At 40.5% G+C, this 9,527-nt stretch overlaps 2 protein-coding genes across 3 annotated transcripts in view; one reads left to right on the forward strand and one right to left on the reverse strand.

Annotated features, from left to right (window-relative positions):
* The window catches only part of pphln1 (periphilin 1), a 72,455-nt gene that overhangs the window by 19,358 nt on the left and 43,570 nt on the right, over positions 1 to 9,527 (forward strand). The gene's annotated exons all lie outside the window — the stretch shown is intronic.
* Positions 1,955 to 9,065, reverse strand: LOC102230971 (glucoside xylosyltransferase 1-like). 2 transcript variants are annotated; one of them, XM_023350651.1, is made up of 8 exons: positions 8,771 to 9,065; positions 7,710 to 7,920; positions 7,496 to 7,627; positions 7,158 to 7,409; positions 6,945 to 7,068; positions 6,625 to 6,797; positions 4,015 to 4,184; positions 1,955 to 3,940 (listed from the first exon to the last, which is right to left on the reverse strand). In XM_023350651.1, exons 1-7 carry the CDS (start codon positions 8,971 to 8,973, stop codon positions 4,023 to 4,025), a joined length of 1,257 nt encoding a protein of 418 aa, XP_023206419.1. In that variant the 5' UTR covers positions 8,974 to 9,065; the 3' UTR covers positions 1,955 to 3,940; positions 4,015 to 4,022. The 2 variants fall into 2 exon arrangements, with proteins under 2 accessions (XP_023206419.1, XP_005799133.2); XM_005799076.3 differs by having other exon boundaries at positions 1,955 to 4,184.

Below are 9,527 nucleotides of genomic sequence, written 5' to 3' on the forward strand. Positions count from 1 at the left end.
TGATGTTAGGGGAACTGAATGATTGCCATTTACTTTAGACCTGAAAGGAAAGTGTGTATTCTTTTTGCTAAAACTTGACGCTGATGCAGTAATGGGTACATTTCCACCTTAATATTAAAGCAGCCTGATGATGCTGCACTCATCCACCTGTAATTTACTGCAGAGAGAGAGAGAGAGAGAGAGAGAGAGTCTGTTTCTGTAAAAGGACCTCTCCTTTTCTCTGTGGTTGTTTTTGTGCCATGTGGTGGCTTTACACCGTGCCATCAAAGAACATGTTTGCTCCCCCTACCAAAAAAAAAAAAAAAAAGAGAGAGAGAGAAAGGCCCGTTTCTCTTTTTCCTTTTGATGATATAATTTTGAGAGCTCAACTCTGTTTTCAGTCAGCCTCCGAAAGATCGAGCTCCGAAGCCACAAAGCGCCTTAATTGCTGTATCGGCTATGACGGCCTTTTTCTTTCATCACTAACACTCTCCATGAGCCTTTTCTCCGTCCTCCCACTACTCGCTCAATCCTTGCTCTCCACTGACAATGCCGAAAAATGGCCAACCTCACCTGGATTCCACCCCCTTCGCATTATTTCTTCCCTTAGTCCTTCACAAACACACACACACACACACACGCACCTACACACTTGCGATCATGCAGTTGCACAATGTTGCCGTTTTTTTTTTTTGTTGTTTTCCAAGCATCTTCCACTCGACCCGCTCCGAGAGCTGGAGGTCACGTATTTATTTTAGTTTCTCTCGCAGTGGGGGAAAAAAAAGACGGCACAAAAGAAATCCAATTTGAGTAATTTATCACAATATGAAACATGTGGTTTCAGGGAAATTAAACCTTGGAAGAGGAGCTATTGAAAATCGGGCTCCGTTCAACCCCTCCCCCACCCAGAGGGACCCAGAGTGCTACACGTTGCTGTAAAGCGCACAGGTCAATAAAGGTAATTGATAAGCTTTCATATAGATATATAGTGATGAATGGGGGACGTTTATGGCGTAATGAATCAAACTAACGCTGAAGCCATAAATAGACAACGGTATGCCCCGCCACAACGGGAGTAAGCATAAACTCATCTGCTGTAGTCAATGGGACATCAAAGACAGGGCACCTATAGGGCGGCTGTGTTATTGGTCCATCACTTACACTTTATGAGCGGCTTGGAGCCGAGGTGCAAGGAGTGTTGAATTGGGTGGCCTAGTCATAGATTATTGGCGAAGTCATTGATCTGTCAGATGGTGTTTGAAACATGGCATCAGGCTTCAGCCTAGAACTTTTATAGAACATGTCGTTTTACCATGAAACAGGCAAAAAAAAAAAATTTAAGTCTTGCTTTAAAAGTGGAATTACGCACTTGATTTATAATGCCATGCAAAAGATGCCTTTCTCACAGATTTGTCATGAAATTAGTGAAGTGAATTTCTTGTCTTGCTAAAAATTCTTAATGATATTTGGGTTTAAGCCATTCTAGCACATGATTATAGTTTGAGCTTTTCCTAGGGCTGCACAATACCAGGCAAATGTGTAAGGGCAATGGCGATCAATCATCATCATCTCTAAATGAAGTCATTCCATTGTGGCTTTTGCTGCATGTTTAGGATCGTTGTGCTGCTGGAAGGTCAATCTTCAGCAGCAGCCTGTATTTGGTTCCAACCCTCATCCAACCAACTCTGAACATGGAGACGGCTACCGCTTTTCACAGGGAGCATGGCGTGTTCAGAGTTGGTTTTCAACCACAGTTTAGATTTCCCAACATCAAGATCTCCCACCTGAGCTGTGGTTCTCTGCAGCTCCTATAGAGTTACTACATGTATTTTGCTTCTCTGATTATGGCCTTCTTGCCCATCCTGCAAGCTTAGGTTGACTGTGTTCCCCTTGGTCTTCATGGTGCTAATGTTCTCTCACTGTTCTCCAAAACCTTCACAGCATAGTTGGATTGATATTGAAAATAAACAAGGAGTTAAATACTATACTTTTTATGGATGCATTTACAAAAACAACAACAACAACAAAAAAACATGTCTAGTTTCGTTTCACCTTACAATTATCTAAAACATGATGTTGGTCTACCACATAACATTTCAATAAAGTCCTTTAAGGTTCATGGATTTTATTCAATTAAATGTGAAACAACAAAATTTCAATGATGAATATTTTTTTGCAGGGCGGCAGGCCTTCTTAATTTAACTTAATCTGAAAATAATAGGTTTCATTTCTTAAAGCACAAGTAATGACCGCTAATAAACGTTTGCAAAATGCTTCCCCCTGGCGGCCACATAAAGTACTGTCGAAATATATATATTTTTTAAAAAGAAATGTTCCTTAATGAAATCACAAAAACCTCACATTGGAGACGCGGCAGCATTGAATAAGACACATTTAACCCCTTACAACATGAAATACATTCAGTGGCGCACAAACTTTCATTACAGAAGCAAGTCTTTGGTATCAGAAGTGGGTCGTTCACACATTCAACAGTCTTCTTATTTTACACCTGACTGCCAATTAACACATTATTTTAAAAACACATTATTAACACAATAGCTATGAATATATATTTTTTTCTTTTAAAACTGTAAAAAAAAAGAAAACTTTGAAGGGGTAGAATTTCCATTTTGGTACTTTGCCCACATTTTCAGTATATATATATATATATATATGATTTGGTAATGTGACACCAACAAGTAAAGAGCTGCTAAATATTTAAACATTTTCAACGTACAGTCACTTTTACTAAGACATTCTCTAAGGGACATGTATGTAAGATTGGCATGTCAAGACCAGGATTATCTGTCCCTGATACCAGCCCTAGACTCAGTCCGACACATAATTAAAATCAATTTATAATCAATAAAATAACAGTTTTACCAGTATTACCTGGTCTACATTAGTCTTCCAACAGCATAGCACTAAACTCACTCGTAAAATGGTGTTCCAGACACTGAAGTCTCTCTTATTCATTTCCCTCAAGTCAGTTTTTACAAGACGGCCTTAAGCATCTCTGACATCGATTACTTAGTTTAAGAAAGCTACTGTAATATTCTGACATTGTGTCACTGGAAGTTTGAGTAGCTTAAGCATTTGTATTTTAGAAATACAAGTGATTCCACAACTACAGTCCAAAATAAATTCATGTTTTGTTCCATTTTTTAATGCTAATTAATTTTGAAGTGAGAGGCTAATGCTAGCATGTTTACTCTGATAATGACAGATGGTAGCATCTCTCAGGATAGACAGAACTTACAGAAAACATTCACTAACTTTCCAAACGTTTCGCTTTGCTTTGAGTATCAAAAGTTTTCATTTTCATGTTTCAGCCGCTGCTACTAGCTCTTCAACTTGAATAGTCGTCTACGTAGCATAGCGGGCAAATCAGCTCAAGAAAAAAAACAACAACAAAAAAACCCCCTAAAACTTAGTTATTGATCCCGAGTCCCGGAGTCAGGAGGTTCCTAGTTTAAGTAATTTCTAAAAGCTATAAAAAAGAAAACAAAAAGTGGTCCATTGCACACTATCAAAACCTTTTATCCACTTCTCCAGTGGTTACAACTTCCTTTAAAATTAGTTCAATAAACTCTCCAATATGGAAATTCCAGTGCCTTTCTTCTTCGTAGTTTTTACACTTTCAATCAGATTTAGAACTAAGTACATCAAGAAGATCTCCGTTTCCTCCATGGAAGAGGCTTGCTACACCAAAAAATGCTTTTGAGATGTAAATTTTTCCAACACTGCCACTAAAACAAATACCTGATTAGGCAACTAATCAAGTATTTATACATCTGTAGCATGTTAGTCCAGGACTGTTTGCAGCAGGTTTCAGTGGTTCTACGCCATACTTTTATCCAGAGCAACTCACAAGTAGTAAGATGCTCCTGTCATCCGTTTGACACAATCGCAGCTGGCTTTAGGGGCTCCAAGGATCTCCAAATCTTCACTGCATCACTGCCTGTTATCACAAAGTTGTGTGATTTGAGAGTTCTGTCAGCTGGTTTACCAAAGCGAGTTACAACTCGACTTTACCGTAGACATCATCGTCCATGTGGAGTTTTCCTGTTTATGTTCTCCAGACTGAGTGCTAGTCTCTTGGTAAAGAGTGCATTGGATTTGCCACAGTAGGTGTGAGTCGTCTTCAGTAGTTCCTCCGTCAAAGGATCCAACAAAGACAGGACCGGGTCTGATCCAAAGGAATACTGGAAAGACAAAAGAATGCGTTTGTTGTAAGGTTTAAGGCAAACTCGTGTCCTTTGGGGCCCATAAATGTGACCGGTAATCCTGGCTAAACATAAACTGCTCTACACCGTCGGTCTCCGGGTAATTCTATAGGCTTAGTATCCAGTAATAACCAGAGATGGCAGTAGAGGTTTCATGATTTCCCAATAATGGAGGGCTCTTTACAATGCTCCGAGGAAATCAAAGGGGAATTAACATTTTTTATGCCAGCTCATTTGCTTGCAGTTGGGTTCCCTGATATTGGGTCGCAAAGAGATCGGCATTTTTACGAGCCCGAAGCCAGACAGGCCCGTCGCTCATAAAGTTGCGTTTACAGTTGGTGTTATTGATTTTGTGTGGCTGTCCGTGCCTGGAATCACGCTCCGAATGCACCGCTAGTGGTAAAAAAAAATGAACAGCTGCTTGTCAGACTTTTTGCTACGAAGGGAAGGGAAGGAGGGCTGTGTTGCTGACCAGAAGTAGGGGTGCATCAGCATGTCTTAATGTTTATTTATTTAAACCTTTGGCTTTATGATTATTATATTTTTTTAATTATTATTGCTGACATTTATGAGTGTCACAACTTGGCCGAGGGATTGTCGGCCAGCAGTGACAATACCACGCTACAGAAAAACAAGACTCTTTTTCATTTGTCATTCCACAATGTTGGAATTACCTAAGAAACGCTACCAGTGATATTAACTGCATTGTTGTGTCCTTATTTGTAAATAATATTGGATAATAGGATAAAACTAAACATAGTTGAACGGTTACAGTGGAAACTTGGACCAAACTTGGGATGGATGGAATTACAGATCGATGACGGAGGGAGGAAAGTTGATATTGACGGATACATGAATAGATTTGGAAATATTTCTCCGTTGTCGAGCAGGAACTCTGTAATGATGAGCTTCCACCACTTTCGGATGAATTATGAGGTGGGAAACAAAAATCATGCGCTGCTGCATCTAAATAAGATTGAAATGGATTAAATAGTCTGTCCAGACATTTTAACCACACAGAAGATTAACCAATTTGCTCAGAACCTCCTGGCAAATCAGAGTTGATCACAAATCTATAAAAAGCATTGTTCGGAGTGGCGAAAAAATGTGCATGTGAACAGCCGGTAGTACACGTGTCCAGTAGTGTCATTGATCCCGTCCTATAAAGCTACAGTCTTAACTCCAGGCTATGGGTGAGGTATGGATAAACCATCAGTTTGATCTACGTTCAATGGGAAAGCAATGAGACCCGCAGTGTTGATGGCTTCATTAAGTAAATGCCACTTGTGTCCTCAATATCATTAAACAGCAAGTAAGCAACCCATAAACATCCTCATGGGGCAAATTAGCTTTCAATCCGAGCACCTGCCAAAGATGAAGATTGGTGTTTTCCTGCACAAGGCAATTGCGAACTCTAAAGCCCTTTTGCTCTTTGGGGTCAGCAGCAATCCAAAATCTCATCCCAGAGAGAGAAGCAGGAGGTGGCGGAGGACAGCAGCTGGGTCACCGAGGGTGGAGACAACTTTCATCAGTTGTCAAGCTAAATTAAACCAACAAGACGTAGAGCGGCCCTGTCAAATCCGCTCTTTAAACTTTGATGTACCCAGGAGACTTTTTTGTTCCTGAAGGAAGGAAGGAAGGAAGGCAAACTTGGAATAGAAAAACACTCTAGTAACTGTTTGCAAGCCACATAATAGTTGTATTTAGAATTTTATCATGACACTTTGTGAAAACAATAGAAATTGTGATTTTGAAAAACTATTTAGTACTACTTTTTAAAATGCAGTTCTTCTAAAACATTTCCATTTGAAATGGGATTCTTCTTAAAGAAGTCCGATTTATATCACTAATCTGCACACACCAACTACATAAACTGTTTTTATTTACTGATATTTATTGATTCTCTTGTGGAACAAACAGTGGAGAAAATAGTAAAAATTACATTTGCAATAAAACTCCCAGTTTAGTTTTTTTTTTAAATTATCATTCATTGAAATTTGAGACGATGAATCAAAATTTTTATAAGGAATTTTTCACAATAAATAATAAACACTACAATAAATATCCACCCCTCCTCAAGTACGGTGATATGTTTGATATCTGTCAATTCTGTCGTCCGACACTATAAAGATATTTCTTTGACTTCCTTTAATACGTTTGTTGAATTAGCTATGTTTTATCTAGAGCAACTTTTAAATAAATGTTACATAACCTAGAAATGCGAGGTTAGTTGGTAAATACCTTGAGATATGAAACCTAGTGGTCTGAATTGAAACAAAGTATGAAAACGGGCAAAAGAGTCTATTGGGGGATCTGAAGCGCACGGGAAAACGTCTTTGAGCTGGAAAATACTGTAAAACGTAACTTCAGAATAAACACAGAAATGCAAAATAAAACCTGCGCATTGGCAATGTCAAACCTTCTTTACTGCCTCGTAAACGGCTCTGAAAGCTGGTTGTTTGTAGTCGTGGTAAACCCCTCGGTTTCCGTGCAAGACGTAGACACCGTCCTCCTCAGCTGAGGCACAGTTACTGCCGTATATGCAATGATCAGGGCGATAGTTCCACTTGCATGGAAACTCCAGCAGAAACTCTGAGAGCAGATGGACAGGAAAAAAGAGGTAACGCTCACTTGTTAAATCTATGGTATTACCAAAGTATGTGTTCAATTTTGAAGCTTTTAATTGAAATATATCGTCTGAAAGTGCAGAATCTGTACCACAACAATGTGCACGCTTACCAGGATTATGATGAAAAATAATATTCAGAAGGTCCTGGTCTCCCCAGGTTATATTCAGTTTGTATTTCTGAAGGAGAGGCATCAGCAGCTCCTCCCAGCGCAGACCCACTCGGGTCATATCGTTCTATCAACACAAACGGGCATTTTTAGAAATTCCCGGACATCTGGTACAGGAGAATGGGGCCCTCTTGTGGTCAAAAGGAGGAAGCTCACCTTAAAAAAGGTGCTTCTTATCCTTGTCATGTTCATAAGCATGACCCCAGAGTTGATACCCGTCCTGCCGTAGAAAGGGTGCCTTGCAAAGCGACTGTACCAGGCGATGCGGGGCTCCTCGTGTTCAGGGGACATGGCAGCCAGCTGGGAAGGACTAAACTGGGACAGGAAGTCCCACAAGCCATCTACAGGCTGAAGGAAGAGGATGTCGGAGTCGACGTACACAATCGAGTCGATGTCCTTTAAGATCAGCTGCAAAATTACAAATCACAAATCCGATCACAAAGATGTTGGCCTCGAGGCTGCTCCAAGTATAGTTTCTCCTCTGAGCAACTCACAGGTAGAAAGAGCCTCTGAGAAGCGCAGGGTTTAAAGAGCTTCTTCCACTCGCCGCCGTTCTCGATGGGGAAGCTGATGGAGTACACGGTGTAGTTGAACCTCGAGCGGAACGAATCGGGCCACGACTCCAGCTGAAACGCATCGGTACAAAGTGCCGACGATGATTAGCGGGAAAGGGAGAATTCCCGATTAGTAACACGGAACGTAACTCACAGTCCCCACGAAGCTGGCGTGGAGCTGATCTTCAGCGAAGACGTGCAAGTAGAGGCGCTTGACGCTGAAAAGCACCGCGGATTTGATCATGGTGAGGGTCTCCTCCAGCCTGTCCCCGCAGGCCACCACGGCCAGGTGCATGGTGGGCTCAGGCCTCCTTCGAACGCCGCTCCTCTCACCTTCTATCTGCCCGCTTTGACGCATGATATACCTGAGGGGAAAGACTTGAGCTTTATATTACAGAAAGAGGTATTCTAAAGAGATTAAACTATTACATTATTTCTGCTTGTTTTTTTGCTTGTTCACAAAAAAGGTCCAGAAGCAAACAATGGCGACATGGAGGAAGAACCCTCATCCGATGAGACTGAAATGGAACTTTTTGGCCGGCATGCAACATCCCTACGTGTGACTGAAAACCAATATGTCCACTGAATGCACCATTCCCATGATGAAACATGGTGGTGGCAGTGTCATGGTGTGGGCTAGATCTCATGGAGGCTCTCCATCCTACCTGGCTGAATTTCAGCTAATGTTCCAAAAAGAACAGACAAGAATTTCACTCTAGATCTGCAGAGACATGTCCCCCAAAAAACACACTTTTCAGATTTCTCTTTGTTTGACTTCACTTGAAAACCACACTTTGTAGTTTGACTGGTCTGTCAATAAAGATCAATAAATTACATAAGAAATGAATGATTTCAAAATTAATTATGACTTAAAGAACAATAACAGCGCCCCCTAAAGGCCTCTACAACAATACCAGTGTTCTTACACAAAATAATGGGTGCAGTAAAAATGTCTGAAACACATTCATTATGTAAGATGTAAATATTACAAAAAGAGTCATTTTTTTTATAGACATTGATCAAGTTGATGTTTCTGCAACTGTTGCATACGAGTGCTTAATCACTGCCACATTCCTATACATCTCTCGGATTGAACTTTTGGACGCCTTCAAACATGCAGTTTGAACACGTTTTTAAATTTAGCCCACGTTATTCCCGAATAATAATAATAATAATAATAATAATAATAATAATAATAATAATACCCCGAACTACCTATTGTACCAGTGGGGTTTCTGGGGCCCGGCTCTGACCGCGGACCCCCGCCTGCCTCCGGTGCCTCTCTGCGGGATGAAAGCCCTCCTCGCTCCGTGTCCTCCGGCCGAGACGTCCGTGTTAAACAGCTTGCTGTAAACATACAGGCCCGAAAACACGGCGAACACCGTGCACAGCAGCAGTGCACGTATGTAACGCCGCATTATGGTGTCCGAAAACGCATCTCGGAACCAAAGTCATGACACAGAAACTAACAGTTTTCTGATTTTGGCTAGCCGTGAAGTTGGACCACTTGTGGAAGCACTTCCGGTTGCGCTTTAGAAAATAAAACCCTTCTGACTGAATCGAACGAAGACGACGTCGCCCTCTGGTGGTCACCTTGAAGACCAACAACTACCGCCGCAAACATTTTAAGCTACGCCGCTTTAATCGTTTATTTCATGAAGAATTAAGTGGACCTTATTATTTGTTTGCATTTGTAGATTTGAGTTATAATAATTCTTTATTTATACAGGAAAAAAAAAAACTCTTGAGACTCATTGTCTAATTTACAAGAGGTATCTGTTACATCACAAAAACGTAAAAACAATAATACAATCTACAAACACTAAGCACAACATGTCACCCATTACATTGTATTAATTACTTTATTAATTTTAGTAAACATTGTAAATGATTATGTAGTTTCTTCTGTTTATTACTGATGTTTAAAGATTTTAATTTTCTTTATCTCAGATGTTCAATTACTAACCCTCGC

Source organism: Xiphophorus maculatus, chromosome 17 (assembly GCF_002775205.1).
Source record: "Xiphophorus maculatus strain JP 163 A chromosome 17, X_maculatus-5.0-male, whole genome shotgun sequence".
Lineage (NCBI taxonomy): Eukaryota > Metazoa > Chordata > Actinopteri > Cyprinodontiformes > Poeciliidae > Xiphophorus > Xiphophorus maculatus.

Excerpts from the sequence above, each read along its gene's own strand:
- LOC102230971 (XM_023350651.1), bottom strand. The coding sequence starts at position 8,973 with ATGCGGCGTTACATACGTGCACTGCTGCTGTGCACGGTGTTCGCCGTG. Across the intron at positions 7,628-7,709 it reads ACGCCAGCTTCGTGGGGACT|CTGGAGTCGTGGCCCGATTC; the intron begins GTGAGTTACGTT and ends GATGCGTTTCAG. Across the intron at positions 4,185-6,624 it reads TTTACGAGGCAGTAAAGAAG|TATTCCTTTGGATCAGACCC; the intron begins GTTTGACATTGC and ends TTGTCTTTCCAG.